Consider the following 17,267-nt stretch of genomic DNA (forward strand, 5'->3'; position numbering starts at 1 on the left):
GGCATTGTAGATGAAAGGAGGCTGAGGCAGCCCACTGGGTTCTCATCAACTCTCTCTAATTCTCTCTAAGCCTCTAACCAAACTTAGAGGTCAGTTTTCCTTTTATGCATCTGGAAAATGTAAGAGCCAAATTGAAGCTAAGATTAGAAAGCTTATTCACTCTTGCTGGTGCCTTCAGAATCAGGTAACAAACAAAAAAGAGTTAAGTGAGATACCAAGCAGCAAGGCTCTCCCAGGCCAGTAGGAACTCATTCTGTAGGTGCGCACTGGCAAAGGAATCAATTTAATGAATTTTTGTCACATCTACAAAGGTGAACTTCTTTAGGCGCAGACTGTGGAATACAATTTACGTGGAAAGAGGACAGGCTCAGGCTCTGCTTTACACTGATCTGCATATGAATGTTGGGTTTGGGATCTCTTTTTGTCCTACTGGAAACACCCCAGGCCCCGTGGAGCCAGCTTCTGAAGAAGTAGGGAAGGGCGGGATGTCAGCGGGTCCAGACATCCCCAATAGACATGCCATTGTGCTGCAGAGAGCTGTGACTGCAGAGAGAGGCCTGGTCCCACCAGAGATGGTACCGCCCGCTTTCTGAAGCCTCACAGGTACATTCTGAACAATGCCTTCAAACCTGATTCATTGGAAGAGACTCTACTGTATCAGCCTCTCAAAATAAACGACACAGACTGCAATCCCAAAATAATCACTTGGCAGCTGTAAAATGCACACGCTAATAATGAGCTCAAGTGGTGTCTCATGACTGATCCCGTAATGTTGAAGAAAAACATTGTAGATGGAAACGCTGCAAAAACAATCTGAAAATCTCTGGGTTCTGTTGATGAAATTAATTATCATCACCATAATCCAATAGGGACATCAGAGCATAGTGTATGACCCCTTGTAAGCTGAAATCTGACTGGAGTCTAATGCAGCCCCACCAGAAGCCTCATGCAGAAAGCAGAGGTGCAGTAGTGGAGTAAGAGTAGAGATGGACGTGGCACTGAGAAGGGCAGAGGTGTTTGTGCCTTATTTGAATGCCTGGTTCTCAGTTAGGCAAGCTCCAGCTCATTCTGCAGACAGCAGACAGGCTGGCACAGCTCTGCTTCTCACTCATAAAGCCTGAAGCCCAAGCTTTAGCTTCTGGCACATGTGGAGACTCGGGCATGTTTCGTAAAGGCCTGATGCTAAAGGCAGGCTGAAAAATACACCAGTAGAACAGTTTCTCTTAACACAATCATTATTTACACAGAACATAGTGAAGGAAAGGATGGGAGGAAAAATTACTGCATTTTGCTCTGGCATCAGGCAGCATGGGAAGGCCCTGGCTGCCTGCGGCCTTGTCTCCCAGTACACTTGTCACTGATAATGCTTGAGAAGGTGACATAATGGCTTGAGGAGGAAGGTTTTAGCCCCAAATAAATGTTAGCCGAGAGGCACAGCGCAGTGCTGACTCCAGTAATGGGAGGTAATTGGATGCTCCTTGATACGCTGGCTGAATACAGCCTGTGAACAGTGAAAAATATGCACCTTGCCTTGCGTTTTGATACAAGAATTTGGGAACGGGTTTCAAGATTGCAAAATAATCCATATTTTGTTATTCTTGTGACTCCATTTTCAGTCAGCGTCAATACATTACCTGTGAATTTTCAGATGGAATGTACAGAGTTGCAATCAGACATTCAACTCAAAAATGTGATCGAGTCTCTTCGCCAGACTTGCATAAGCTCTCTCCTACCAGAGAGACGTACCCCTCGCTCCACAGTCACGCCTTATGCATGTCAGTGCCTACATTTGGGCGTTTTCAAGAAAGGAGCTCAGAAGGAGTATACTTGCTTTACAATACATTGGGACCTGAATGTCACAAAATAAGTCTATCTCAGGCCTCATAAAGCTGTATTTTTCCCCATGCATTTCTATCTTTTCAGTAAATATAGCTAGCCTTGTCTCTTACTAAGGATGCTCAGATGTAGATGGCAACAATGCACTATTGTGTTTCATTTCTTTATCTGAATCAAAACTGGCTGTTCAAACACTTTGGAAAAAAATATTTTTCCAGTGCCCTGGTTTTAATGCAGAGTCCATTGAAATTGGTTTAAAATTCAATTTTAGTCTAACCATGATATGAAAGTAAGAGAAGCTTTTTTGATATTCCTCAAGAACAGAAATTGACATTCTGTTCCATTCATCTTAAGATGGTAGTGTCTGCTTCATGTCAGGTACAAAAATCGCAGAATCACAGAATGGCCAGGGTTGGAAGGGACCTCAAGGATCATGAATCTCCAACCTCCCTGCCACAGGCAGGGCCACCAACCTCCCCAACTAATACCAGACCAGTTTGCCCAGGGCCCCATCCAATCTGGCCTTGAATACCTCTAGGGATGGGGTGAACACCTCTAGAGATGGGGAAAAAAAGGAAACATATCATTTGTCAAAGGAGAGCTGTAACGAAATACAGCACAGCTTTCTAGAGCTAGAGTCTGACAGCCAAAAAGACTCTTGATGGCATTGTACACTCTCAGCACTGAAGAAAAATGAAACTGCACAAAGGGAGACCTGGGCTGGGAGCCAAGCCCCCCAGCTGGTACCTGTGAGCAAAGAGACTTTCAGACATGAGTTGGATGTCTGGCTGGCTCCACTCTGTTCTGCATCACCTGCTCCAGGCTGCAGACAAGCCAGACCCACCTAGGCCTGGTGTGCACCTAAGCACAACATCCCGATAATGATGTGGACGGGCAACCTGGCAAGGACAGACGGTCTGCAGAGAGAGATGAAGCACTCTGGAAGTATGTGGCTAAGGAAAGCATGTACCCATATGTCTCTGACCTTACAACAGGCTTTGAAGTTGCAAGGGGAGTGAATATTTTTCCAGATTTAGTGGCAGATTTCACATCGTAGAACAGGAGAGTTAATTCTGTTGTAAATAACTGCAGCACAGGGCACTCTGCTTGGATTGCCTGTTTTCACCAAATTATATTTTTAATTATCTAATTAGGTAACACCTGTGAGAATGAGCCTCCTCCTATGCAGATGCTGGTGCTGGGGTAGGTGCTGTGGGTGGTGCAGCCCCCAGCAGAACCTTTGAGAGAAGGGGCAGGGGGGAGGGTCTGAGGCCCAAGCAGAGAAGCTTCAGACAAAATCCTTCGGTTGCTGCCATGTGAATGCATCTGACCATAAATGAAGGTGTGAGACGGCTGGGGAAAAGCCAGGTGTGTATCTGCATGAAATACTGCAAATTCAGTGCTAGAGAAGGCAGGAATAGGCTTCCCTTTCTCCCTGAGTGTTGCAGCAAGCCTGAGTGTGGAAAGCTCTTGTTACCATCCCTGGTTTTTCAATGTGAACATGGAGCCATGCTGATGGCAGGCCTCACAAACATATTTTTCTTTCTATGCATGTACTATTTGAGAATTTACTCTGCTATAAGGGAGGGTGGATGCTATATCAAAGATAATTAATGGAAGTATTCTGTTTGTTCCCATGCCAAGCTAACACATTGGCATACAGCAAGCAGATCCAATCTGCAGACTGTTAAAAGCACAGCATGAGGGCTCTTGATCATTGCTGGTGTAAATGCATAGCTAATGGTGGTGACTGTATTGAAAAACAGTGTTTTATAGCTGAGAATTTGCTCTATCAAATAGTGTTATTGTGCTCTTTGTATCAGAAATAAACAGAAGGCATTACTCTACAGTGACCTACAAGAACACAGCCCAATACAATTCCTCTCCAGTGCACGTGGCCCAGGCAAGCTCAAAAGTTGGAGACCTACGCAATAGGACACAGAAACACCCAGATTCACCCACCAGTGGCTTTTAAGTGTATTTTTATTTACAGAGTAGAGATGCCTAATAAGTTATAAAGTTAGACATCTGATAATTCAACTTCTTTTTTTTTTTTTTTTGTAAAAGTATATAAATATATACATGGAACTCTATCAAGTAAACATTGTTAACTGTGATACTTACAGTAAACACTCACCACTATCCTTACACTAACAGGCAGCTCTTAAAGCTTAAATACTGATTTAAGATACTCTCTATAAAATAGCTCCAACTGTACTAAAAGGCCAAAACATTCTGTTGCCATACACAAGCTTTTAAAAGAGACCATTAAAATGGCATGGTAATAAATTTTGCCAGGACAAGAATACTGCTTTATCCCACACCCTAAGAAACAAATACTCCAGAGCAGCTGCAAAGCTGCAGGAGTATTTTAACATTACTTTTTTTCATTTTTTTTCATTAAAATATTTTTATTTGAGTACTTAATCATGTATTAAGGAAGCTGCAAAAAAATGCAGCTTTATTAAATATTATTTACTGTTATACAAATATCTCACAGCTGTGTCCATGAGCTGAAGACACCAGTGGTATGGTATGAGCTCTCCTTTGTCCATACACTATGTATCTGTAGTGACACACAGAGACAGATAGAGAAAACATTTGACAGCAGCTGAAGAAAAGGACTTTGATAGCATTGGCAGAACAAAGAACAGGTGAGAGCCTTCAGGTCTCCTCACATCCTTATTTTAAAAGCACTTCCAGTTCAGGATTTCATTTGCCTCTCTTCTTCGTGCTGGAGATGATTCAGGACATACAGGACAACTTGATAGCAGAAGATGTACTGATCCTGCAAGGGGAAGAAGATCAGAGTGCATATTACGTTAGCAGTGCAGCTTTGGGAGCTAGTGCATGATTTGGGGTAAGAGTTCTTTTCTGTTTTTGTAAACTCTGATGGTAGAAGTCCTTCATGTTCAAAAAGTGGTTGCAGGTCCAAGGTAGGTTCAGTATCTCCAGATCCAGGTTACTCCCAGAGGTTAGGTTTACTTCTGGCTAAACACCTCCCTCCAAAAGGAGGCCTCAGAATGGTCTCCAGTGGTTTCAGGGATTCACAGCAGCTACATGAAGCTCTCTCTTTAGCATGTAATATACATATTTATTTATATTTTTTGCAAAAAAAAAAATCAACTGATTTCCTCTCTAAGATATGCTTTAGAAGAAAAAAATTCCAATTCCAACTCCTTTTTTAGTCGCACATTGAAAGGGCGCAGCATGCTTAAAGCTGCATATATTTCTTGAACTATAAAATGCATCCTAATTCTCAGCGGCACGCATCTGATTTCATTCTGATAACACAGAGCTTGCATCAGAGAGCACAAAGACAATCACTACAGGAAGCTTCCTAGCACATCAGAGTTCGAATCCCAGTGTCTAGGAAGCTGTACCTGGAGACTCACCTCTGTCTGCACCATCCCGTGCCGCTGCAGACGCATTGTGCGCACCAGGTCCGAGATGTCAAACTACCAAAATAAACAGCAGCCAGTTAGATGCTGATAAAAGACATACGTGCATATACAAAATATCCCCAGGACCACACCAAGGAATCCAACCAGGCCCATGAAACATGTAGCAGTGAAACAACTTACGATTCTGTATATCCAGCACAAACTTGGTAGGTTACCAGCACAGGCTGCCTCAGGGCAATAAGGATGCGGCTCTCCTACATCACCTTTTCCTTTCTCTGTGCACCTCCACTGGCTCTTTGGATTACTATTACCAAGAGGTGAGTATGCAGAAAATTGAGTCCTTTGGCCCAGTCTAACACAATTTCTATTTCTCCAGTCTATAAAACTTCTGGACATTTGGTGGGTGCTTAAAAACCCTACTGAGCTAAGCATAGCTCAGCTTCCCTACAAATTCACAAAAGGATTTGCTGTACTGGCCCAGTGGTGGACACCAACATAAAGAAGCTAGCCAGCACCTTCCTCATTATCACCCTAGAAAGTATATTCCCAGTGGTGCTGGAAAAATGAATTGACATACTGCTATCTCAGGTTAAGGTGTTCCTACAGTGTGAGTTTGTGATGGTTTCTTTCGTCGTTCATTTTAAATATAGAAGTAATATTCCCACTGTGCAGAGTTCCTGCAAGACAGAAGCACGGTTGAGCCCATAGTCTCAGGTACTCACATCGAGGTCTCTGCTGATAAGCCCCAGAACCACATCGATACAAATCAGGGTCCCTGAGCGGCCAATGCCCGCACTGCAGTGTGTAACGATGGGTCCTGATCTGTGCACGTGCCTCATGTAGGAGATGAACGTCAGCAGGTCGTCTGGCTGAGAAGGGGTGTCATGGTCAGGCCAGGCTGTGAAGTTCAGGTGGGAAATGTGCCGTACCTCACCTGTCTGAGGTTTAACAACAATAGCAAGAACAAAATGTTACACATAGGAAGAAGAAAAAGAAGACAGAAGTTCCCAAATTTTAAATCTTAGAAGAGAGAGATTTGCTCCATGAAATTCACCTGCAAATCAATAAAACCAAAGAAGCGATGACTTAAACTGAAAATAAACAGTAGGCGGTTAAATAGTATGAAGTTTTCTGTGCAGACCAATCATGCACAGGAACAAACCAGCCAGACTGAATGAGGAATGAATGCTGTATCTCTACATATCTTTCTGTTTATGTGGCCAAAGGCACTTGGGGAGCCACATCTGAAGTCTAATTAGCATCAAAAAATCACCTCCTGGCCCAACTGCCTTCTCCTGTAAAGGTCCCACAGCAGCACAAACTGTAGGGCTGAAGAGTTGCTCAGTAACTATCACTGGACAAAGAGAAGCTCTACATTACCTCTTAGCACAGACACTGTGATTGAAACCAGGCAAGACACCAGCATGAGGACAGAAATGCCAGAACTCAGAAAGCATGTAAAATCAGACTCACTTACCTGGATCTCTTCTAGCTCCAGCACTCTGATGATGAAGCCCTTCAGCTGCTGAAACCTTACAAGAGCCAGCCGCAGCCTGTCTGTTATCATGGTGGTTTTATGGAGCACATCTGGCCAGTAGCGTTGGCATTTTATCTTCTCTCCTTCAACTTCCTGAGTCATCATGGCAATCACAGTACAGTTTTGCTCCCAAACCATCTGCCAGAAGTCTGCTACAGTAGTGGGGAGAGGTCCTTGACAAGCGATGTAGACAAACTCCTCATTCCCCACCGGCATGCGAATGAAGCTGGCATTGATGTATCCACCTTCACTGCCAAGAGGAACTCTGGTGGTATCGTCTGCATTTCCAATATAATAGAAATACTTTAATGTTAGGCATGAATATGATTAAATCTTCACACAGCAGAGATGCTGAGCCTTACACACTTGCATGGTGTGTATCTCCAAAGGTGCTTCAACATTTTATTGAAAAACAGAAAACATAAAACCAATACAATATTTGCATTGACATACAAATCAGTACTTCTATTTGAATAAAGAAAAAGATGGCCAGGGGACAAATCTAACCAACAGATATCATGGTGCCTGGCCTCAACTCCTGATGCTGAGGCTCAATACTTCTCATGCAGAGCTAAGCCTGTGTCAGTTGTCTCTGCTCCTCAACGCTTCTCCCAGCTAACAAACAACATTTTGCAGAAGGAGATTTACTGACAGTAGCATATCTGTCTGTTATTCCAAATTCACACAAGTAAAAATGAAAAAAAAAAAAAAAAAGTCAGTCTACATCCATATATCTCATTTAATAATGAGTGGGATCTATTGAAACACCTGTAAAATCTGTGGGCATTCATTCTCAGCTGTTGCACGAGTTTGTCATTCACCAATCTTACACCACTTTATAAATATTGACTTTAAACACGTAGAAAATGTCAGATGTATTTATTTTTTTTCCTACTCAGCAGCAGATTCAATTAATTCTCCATACAAATTGACACAAAATATCTACACTGAATGTCAGACCAATTAATACTCACAAGGGAGGATGTTTTTGTATCTGTTCTTCCTCCTGTTCTCCTTTGCTTGTCCAATCAAACACTGATCCAATGGTTTTAACTCTTGAAGATTCTGTAGGGAAATAATTTTTTGTAGGGCCACAAAAATGATACAAGGGATGGAACACCTCTCCTACAATGACAGGCTGAAAAGAGCTGGGGCTATTCAGCCTGGAGAAGAGAAGGCTCTGAGGTGACATCTGATAGTGGCCTTTCAATATCTAAAGGAGAGCTACAGGAAAGAAGGGGACAGACTTTTTAGCAGGGTCTGTTATGATAGAACAAGGGGAAAAGGCTTCAAGCTTAACAAGGGTAGCCTTAGGTTAGATATAAGGAAAAAGTTCTTTACAGTGAGGGCGGTGAGGCGTTGGAACAGGTTGCCCAGAGCTGCCCCTTCCCTGGAGACTTTCAGGGAGAGGCTGGATTAGGCTCTGAGCAATCTGATCTAACTGCGGTTCCCTGTTCCTTGCAGGGGAGTTGGACTGGATGACCTTTAAAGGTCCTTTCCAACTCTAAGGATTCTATGAATTACTCACACATTAAAATGCTCTGAACGATACAAGTACTGAGAGCAGCCTCTAAAATGAACAAAACCCTAATGGATGTGCAAAATCATTCAGTCAAAGAAAGGAATCTGATTTAATGTAGCTAGCAAAATACACCACCTTGAACAAACAAACAACCCAGTACGTATCTCAGCTGCTTCTTCCAAAAGAGAGTTCACTGAACAAGACTGACTGTAAGACCTGGAAAGGACTATTTTCACATCCTGCAGCGTTGCAGCATTTTTCTTCCTTGTCTATGCCTGTTAGCATCACATTCACTTGGTAATTTACCCAGAATAAAAAAGACACAAACACATTTTTGAACTGAACTACCAGCTCAACCCAATCTCATCTCTCAGCAGCTGCTGGGGGAAGGAACTCTTCTCATTCCTTTAAAGAGCTGCAAATTAAAGAACTGTGGTATTTAAGGCAGTGATGAATCAACTGTTCTATTTCTGTTTCATCCTGTTAAAAGGCCAAGTTTTAGAAAAAACAAAACTGATGTCACTCACTTCAATCTCCTTGGAAGGAACCCCCTGTTCCAGCAGTCCCCGCAGTACCCTGATGGCCGCCTTCAGCTTCGCTCCGCAGTACTTGCCACCAGGGAGCACACTCACAGCACGCAGCGTGGAAATCTCTTCATTTGTCACCAGAGGGAGATCTGGCAGAAGAATGAGGCTGATTTGTATGGCTGTGTAAATAACGAACTAAACTAAATTAATAACTAAAGGAAAGAAATACTTAACATGCGGTGCAATGCTGCATGACTTTGTTACTGTACTAGATGGTTTTCTTGCCATGAAAGGCTGCCTCTTATGTATTATCTTATACAAAAAGCCATGACGAATAGAGCATCCTTGAGTGAAGCAGTCCTTCCAACACTCTTTGCTTCCTGCCATCTTCAGAATCCCTCCACACAACCCAGAGAGCATACAAAGAGCTTCTCAGTTTGAGGGACAAAAATTAACCAACATAACCAGCAGGAAGCAAAACTGACTTTGATCAATCTGGGAACAGAGGATTTTCCTGAACTCTGAACAAATGAAACAAACTCTACTTTAATGCACTTTAAATGTAAGTTCTTAAAACAAAGTCACCACAAAATCCACGAATGTGCACAGGGATGAGTTCAGAACTTTCAGTTAAATGAACATGTAACTCAGTGCCCATTTGTAGCACTTAGAGTAAAAAATATCTTACAATTACCATTTAAAAGACATGTTAAACATCTTTTTTTTTTTTTGTCAAAGCATGCTACCTATCAGGCCTTTGGTACTCCTCAGAAACATGACAAAATTAACAACTTGAGGGCTTTCTGTTAACGCATTTAAGTGTCCTAAATCTACTTGTTTACTCACAAGGCTTACACTGATCTTTATTTTCTTCTATTAAGGAATACACACACTAGAGACAGAGGGCTTCTGTATAAGGATTTCAGGACTTGACATTTCTAATTCTCAAAAAGTAAAGACTAGTATCTGTCAAATGCATCCAAGTTAGCAGTACTCCACCCTGCCAAACTGAGCAGCAATGGAAAAATAAGAGTCCATATATAGGGAAAATAGCGAACAATGTGAGCATCGAGCAGGTAAAATTTCAAGCACACAAGATACTGATTTGATCACAATTAAATCCTGCAAACCATCACATGTTGTTAAAGACTTTGTCAGACAGGTTGAGGAAAGCTGCTTTCAACTCCTCTCCCATCATAGGCCCAACCTCACCAACATGTGCCCCAATGGACTTTCAGGCACATGTTACTTCAAGCTGTAAAGATTCTTTCCAGTGAGCCACTGAATCTTCCTACTGTATCTGTCATCAGACCCTCAAGCCATATCCAAGACTTTTAAAAATTCAAATGTGAACATATTGGCTACTTAATGTGATCCTCAGTTTTCAATTAATTGTTTGCTGAAGCTCTTGCCTTTATTTACGCATTCCTGGCTGATTGATTCAATTGGCAATTCATCACTTCCCCACGTGATTTCGTCTTCATCTGCTTGACTCGAGGGAGGTTGTGGAGGAGATCTAAAGAGAGCAAAGAACAGAAGTAAGAAGCGACACCTAGAGACAACCAACGCACTTGCAACCTCATGAAGCATCGCCAGAAATTCATTTACAGCTACAGGTACCCATGGACCAAATCCATAGCAGTGATCTCAAAAACCCACATTTTTTTTTCATTTCTTAATATTTAACACAGAAATAATAACATGGGAATTTCCAGGAGTCAAGGCAGGTCAAAGCAAAAGCTAATAATGTGGTCAGGCACGCTCTTAGTTTCCCACGTACAAACAGTAAGTGTCAAGCACCCACGTGGATATAGACTCATCCGTGGAACTACACAGGCACTTTAAGACCTGAAGAAATCACATTAAGGAACATTGTAAAGATTCAAACTGAAGATAAGATTGTTTGAATTTCTTCTTCATTTGAAAGAAACAAACAGCACAGTGCAAATGAATTTGTTTGGAACCATCTGACAAATGTCCTAGTTACTTGTTATAACCACATATCAAAGGAATAAAAATGCAGCCAGGGCATGGTAAAGCACATAAAGCTGACCAATACTCAGATGAATTATAACCTTTTTAAATAACAAGGACAAAGGGCAATTTGGCAAGACATTACACATATATATATCCATCTATTTATACCTACACACATCCAACTTGCTTTATAACAAATCTCTACTGATTACTTCAAATCTCATAGGTTTACGTTCAAGAAACACTGGAAAACAAACGTTACCTTTCTGGCACAGCTCCTTCCTCACCATGGTCTTCACAACCATTTATGTGCATGGGCTATTGGAAGAGAAATGATGAAACACATCAAGGTCAGTGTAATAAAGTTCACCCACTGTAGATTTTAAAGGATGTGAATGGCTACACACCGTATTTTTGAAGGGGAGTAAGTTCAAAGCATCAAGTAATGCAAGACTTGACCCTTTTAGACTGCTCACCAACCCAAAACAACAGAGAGGGAGAATACTGAGCACTTAGAAAAGGCCATACTATTATAAAGCCAAAAGCTATCTTAAAATAATTTCCTGCTTGCGGCAGCAGAAGAGCCATCTACACTTTTTCCAGATGACTTTTTTTGTGACCTTTTATGAGGTAAGTTTCATTGTGAGCACTTCTATTTCCTGCTGAGCCACAACTGCCACAGAACAGGGCTTCACCTCTAAATAACAGGTACTCTGACATAGTTCTTCCTCAAAAGACAATGAAGACTCAGAAGAGAAGAGGACATTTCAGTCCTCCTTTAGAGAAAGAGCAAGTCTCCAAGATGATTTTTTTGGCTTATTATGACACCTTGAAAGTCTCTGCTGTCACACTCAGAGAATTTTACTTCTGGATCTCCCAGAGAACACTGATAGAGCTGGATGCCTGACTTCTCTCTTCACTCCACTCACTGGACAGAAAGCTGCAGGGATATACTGGATAGACAGAGCTCTTCTAATTTGAAACAACATTTCGGAAGCTATTGACTGATGTAAAAGAGAACGTGTAATAATGCTGGGGATGCAATATACAGAAGTCATTCAAATTAATGAGAGTATTCTAGTAAAGCGTAAGGGGAAAGAAGCTTCACAAGCATCACATTTACATTTTGGAAAGTCTACACAATATTCAAGTCCTGCTTCCTTTCTCCATGCAGCAATCAAGGAAATTTTAGATGAAATACCTCAAATAACACTAACAAGCTATTATATTATTACATTTTTTAAATAATTATTATTTAAAATGCATATAAGGGTATTTCTACAAACTCCATACAAATATGGAAGAAAATAAATGGAGAGAGACTATCTGAGAAAGAAAAGTCTGCCAGCTTCTTGCCATCTCACCTCTGAAAAATCTTCAGGTAAAGACGAGCCATCACAGTCTGTGTCTTCAGACTTATCTTCTGCCAGTTTCCCATTCATCTCCACTGGAGCAGAAAAATCAGAATGCAGAAAAAAGAGCATAAACACACTGAAAGATGCCCAGAGATCACCTTCTCAAACATATGAATCTTGTTATACCAGAATACAGGTATCAGTAAAAGCAAGCAACAACTTCTAAGTCCCTCTATTGTCAGTACATTGAAGAATCAGATCTGAGGCTTCCTCTTTTTTAAATGTAACAGCTGCAATTGAAAGTGAGGTTGTTGGCGCAGCTAACAGAATTGCTGTGCCACAGTGTAACAGAGGAACAGGCCAGTGATGTTAAGTGAGCAGATTGACATGTCAGCAGTGCGTTTGCAACTCCATTATATTTAGACCCACAGAAGTTCTAAACCAGGTTTCTGCTCATTCTTTGTAAGTCTAAAGAATACCTCATAGAAAAGGTTTTACCTATTTGGCTGCTGCAGCAGTTTTCTGCTGCCCTACCTGACAAGCTCAATATATCTTCATTTGCAAAGACCAAATCCCATCTAAAAGAAATTTGAAGTAGTGGAGCTCATACAACTGCTTGAGGTCCTCATTCCTCCCTGATTTTTATGTAACAAAAGATGATAATAACCAAAATGTACTTCAAAAGTAGCAAAAGTGCTGAAATAATTATAATTCTAGAAGGTCGGAATTCTACATATACTGTACAAAACAATTTCATGCTTGCCACTGCTCACTAGGCACCGTATTTTCAAGAGGCCCAGTTTCCAGTGACCTGTTTTTCCAGTGACTCAGTACCTGTCAGATGATCTTCTGATGTGGCCTTCCTGATGTGCAGAAGGCTCTGGGCCTCTGATGTTGCATTGTTACGATTTAATAGGTTCTGGGCTTCCTCATCTACAACATCCAACAGATACTGGACTACTTCATTGTGATCATCTTCATCATAATATTCATCATCTGGAACCTCTGTTTCTAAAATGGAATAGTGTAAAATTATATTTTTTCCCTAAACAGGGAAGGAGACAGGCAGAGAGGGAGAGGAGCAGACACTGAAGTGTTCTGTCTAGTTCTTACCATGACTTTCTCTCATCATCTCTGGCATAAAATCCAGACTTCATAAATCTACTTCCAACATTAACAAATTCCTCAGGAGCACACCACAGGGCTTGAAGATGATCTTCTAAACATGACTGCCACTCTTACTTTGACTTATTTCAGTCTGTTCAAACTGTGCTATTGCCTTGACTCTTTTTCATCCATGAACCACATACTGAATTACGCGGTCCCTCATCTCACCTGTTCTTACCTGATTTGTCACTGTGTTTAGAAACATCTGATATCTGAGCAGCAAAGCCAAGTGAAGGGGCATCTCCAGACCCTGTGAGATTCAATTGTCCCTTCGTATGATGGATATTATTTTCTGTGTTTGCATGAGAAGGTCCTATGATGCTGTTGCCATTGACCTAAGACAAATGAAGAACAATACAACTTAACTCCTAAAGTTTGGCACTTCTTTTTAAGCAGCAAGAACCCTTGCATATAGCTCCATTAGGAACAGATGGAAAGAAACTAGGCGTATTGTATCTCATCTGAGCAAACAGGGTGAAGGGGTGAATAGAACTCTACCTGTTCATTCGGTAGCTTTTAACTGTGTTAGAATTTTCAAATGAAATGAGCAAAGAAAAAAAATACAGCAACTAAGAAAAATAAAACACAGGATAACTACTAGAAGAAAACACAAAATAATATCTCACATTGTTACATGCTCTATAACACATATGTAGGCTTAATTCCTTGGATTCCACATCACACAACAACAACAACAGCAAAAAACAAGAAAAAAACAGAGAGGTAAAAAGGAAGAAACAAGTACAAACATCTGCAGAAGCTGGAAAGAGACCAGATCACAGCCTTGCGTCCTTATGAAGTAATTTGTCTTTACATAGAGCAATCCCAAAGATAGAAAAGATTAATGCCAAAAACTTGTGCATTTATTATTAAAATTGCCTTTTCACATCCAGTGGCAACAGTGGATTTGCACAGTTTGATGTAAAGCACTGTTTAATCAATTTATTTATTAAAACAAACCAAAAAACAACTTGTGTAAATTGTATCCTTTTTTCTAGTTAATGAAAATGTACTCCCCTGACGGATATTTACCTTGGGCCCATAGGCATCAGTTGTCTTTCCTGTTTTATCACAGGGATCACCATGTGAGCAGCCTAAATAAAATGGGGAAAAACAAACAACTTAAGAACATCATTTTCACTGTAACTATATTAGTTTCCATCAATTATCTTTTTTTATAAAAGAAACAAGATATGTTGTGTTGTGAAATGAGTAACATTTCTGCCTGTTTGATTAATGGCCATTGACAAAATGATGACTAATGAACTATACTTGATTATGGTTATTTGAACTTTAAGTTCAATGGAATAAGAGAGCAGGAACACTCATACAAATAACCAACTCTAAGCAAAGATAAATGTTGATAAGCAGCCTAACAACCTGTAGTGAGAAGGCAACACTTGCACCTCAGGGAAATAGGGTGCTATTTCCCTTCCTTTCAACTGTACAGATTACAACCTTGCAATTATCTATCACTTTTTTTTTTCTTCTTAAAAAAAAAAAACAACAACCAACAACAGAATCAAATGAACACACATCATCTGCCACCTGGGTTCTTGCTCTAAGGTACCTTCCCCTCCTTGGTAACAAAAAGAGCGATACCATGACATGAAAGACCACTGCCTATCCCAAACATCACACTGTTGGTATAATAAATGAGACAGGGTGGAACAAGCAGTTGCTATAGACCTAGTTTCTAGCACAGTTCTGGATTTGCTTGTAAAAGCATGTGTAAGAAATAAAGCATTTAGACGGAATCACAGAAAGATAAAGGTGTTTAAGGCAGTGTCTTCCAAGATCCAATTACTGGGCTGGTTCCTAAAGAATATCTTGACCAAGTTTTTGGGAACAATGTTTACTATAGTTGAAAAGTATGTGAGCAACAATGAACTGGAAGAATTAAAATAATGTCACGAGGCAAAATCAATATTCAAAACTAATGATACATTAATGGAAAAGTGTGGAAAACAAGACTGTGAGGAATCAAAACAAATGAAAGCAACAAATGTCAATGGAAAAAGCAAATGTTTCAGATATAAGTGGTAGCATACGCAGTGATTCAGCAGAGGAGCAGAAGTAGCTGGTGAAATATACTGAATCCAAGAGAATAGTACTTAGCAAAAGAGAGTTGCTTTCACTGGGTCACTACTAAAAGGAGTGCTGTCTACAAAATGCTCAAAGCCTTTGCTCTTGTCTGCTGGGCACTGATGAACCTCAGTCCTTGCCATGTGTGGGACTGCAGACACCACATGTGAAGAGAAGAGCAGACAGATGGAAACAAACCCCGGGGATGCAATAAAATCAGTCTGGGCTGTTTTGCTCTTGAGAAAGAGAAGATGAAATTAGACCTGAAGCCTAGACTGATGTTTTTATTTGCAGTCAGAACAAACAGGACACAAGTAAAAAAAAAAATATATATATATATATGTGTGTAATAATAATAATGGATCAGTTAAACTTACTCCTTGAATGACTCAGGCTTGTTATGAGAGAAAATTTCTAAATTGCAAGAGAAACCGACTAATTGCCTGTTGGAGCTACCTCAGCACACACAGTTGTAGTGCAGCAACTGCACACTAGAGAGCATGTAAGACCCATACCACTTCCTTCATTTTTACAGTGTGCATTTCACATGCAGTGTGACCATGGAAATCTTACCATTAGCTTTCTTTGACCATGAATCTGAGCTATCTGGGCTCCTGGATTTTGGAAGTACTGGGTGACCATCTCTATGAAAAGAAATGTGTACAGAAATTTTTATTTAAAAAAAAAAAAAAAAAAAAAAAAAAAAAAAAAAAAAAAAAAAAAAAGCAGCCAAACAGCCAACAAACAAAAAAACCATGGTTATTGTACATATGTATATCTTAATATCCAACAATCAACAAAACTGCTCATTGCACTTTCCATTTCAACAGTTTTGGAATACTAAGAACATTTAATGACAGAAATGAAGCACTGGTAGTTAGGTTGGTTCCTACTTCAGGAATCAATGAGGACTTTGTACAGTTTCATTCCAGATTCTGACAGAAAGACTTGACCTTGCTTGCCTTCAAATTAAAGGATAGGTGGAGAGGGAGCAAAGAACATCAGCATGACTAGGAGGTTTCAAAATAGAGAGGAATGTTGCCAGACTTCCCATTCCAAGCAAAACTTAAAACTTAAGAGTAGTCTGACGTCTGTTTGTCAGACTGCAGTATTTCCATAAAAATAGAAGGATTAGTGAAAATACTGTGGTGTACTGGGATCTGTGCCAGAGTTTTGACATTCAGAGCTGTGCCAGAACATCCACACGATGGAACTATTCAAGCACAGAACAATATTTTCTCCTTCTCTCCCTCTTTTTTTTTTTTTTTTAATATATTTGTACAATGCACAGTAATGCTTTTGATTAAAAGAGAAAAAAGAAAAAAAAAGAAGGAATAATTGCATTAAAACAATCTGTGCCATATTTTGCAAATGTTTTGAACGCTTGATTGCTTGACACAGCTTTGTCTTCCCAAGAAACACAAAATACAGCAAGTACTAAGTGCCCTTCTATTGCACTGAAGTGCAAATCTGAGAGTATATGTTCCCTTTTTGTGGCACCAGTCCTCAATAATATGCCAGCTGATACTGCTCTGGTGAATAGCTGTTATACCAGAAGCATGTTTTACCCACGTATAATCCAGTGAGAAAAGCAGTAAGTACAGGGAAATATGCAGTTCCAGAACGCACCTGGTCACTTTGAGCACGACCCAAGGAAGGGATGTTTCCAATGTTCTTTTGGCTTCTTTCAGTGTCATTCCTTGTGTGCTGACCCCATTAATATAATGGATAATATCTAATGCATGGAGACTCTCCTCTCTGGCAGCAGCTGATCTGGGGAGAATGTCACTGATATACACAACTTGGTAAATGCTGTCATGACCTCCTGCTAACAACAGACCTGTGCAGGAAGAAAGA

At 40.5% G+C, this 17,267-nt stretch overlaps 1 protein-coding gene across 4 annotated transcripts in view; it reads right to left on the reverse strand.

Annotated features, from left to right (window-relative positions):
• Positions 1 to 3,801: 3,801 nt before the first annotated feature.
• PTPN13 (protein tyrosine phosphatase non-receptor type 13) overlaps positions 3,802 to 17,267 on the reverse strand; it is a 106,968-nt gene continuing 93,502 nt past the window's right edge. For all 4 annotated transcript variants that reach the window (XM_085222530.1, XM_085222531.1, XM_085222529.1 and 1 more), the window contains 14 exons: positions 17,040 to 17,250; positions 15,984 to 16,054; positions 14,358 to 14,419; positions 13,504 to 13,660; positions 12,993 to 13,169; positions 12,168 to 12,250; positions 11,066 to 11,121; positions 10,239 to 10,342; positions 8,827 to 8,975; positions 7,752 to 7,842; positions 6,718 to 7,055; positions 5,963 to 6,178; positions 5,232 to 5,294; positions 3,802 to 4,624 (listed from right to left, as the gene is read on the reverse strand). In XM_085222530.1, the coding sequence (XP_085078656.1) occupies positions 4,541 to 4,624; positions 5,232 to 5,294; positions 5,963 to 6,178; positions 6,718 to 7,055; positions 7,752 to 7,842; positions 8,827 to 8,975; positions 10,239 to 10,342; positions 11,066 to 11,121; positions 12,168 to 12,250; positions 12,993 to 13,169; positions 13,504 to 13,660; positions 14,358 to 14,419; positions 15,984 to 16,054; positions 17,040 to 17,250 (1,862 nt within the window). In that variant the 3' untranslated portion in view covers positions 3,802 to 4,540. The remainder of the gene's footprint in view (positions 4,625 to 5,231; positions 5,295 to 5,962; positions 6,179 to 6,717; positions 7,056 to 7,751; positions 7,843 to 8,826; positions 8,976 to 10,238; positions 10,343 to 11,065; positions 11,122 to 12,167; positions 12,251 to 12,992; positions 13,170 to 13,503; positions 13,661 to 14,357; positions 14,420 to 15,983; positions 16,055 to 17,039; positions 17,251 to 17,267) is intronic.

The sequence above is a fragment of the Meleagris gallopavo genome, chromosome 4 (genome assembly GCF_905368555.1).
Source record: "Meleagris gallopavo chromosome 4, MGAL_WU_HG_1.1, whole genome shotgun sequence".
NCBI lineage: Eukaryota > Metazoa > Chordata > Aves > Galliformes > Phasianidae > Meleagris > Meleagris gallopavo.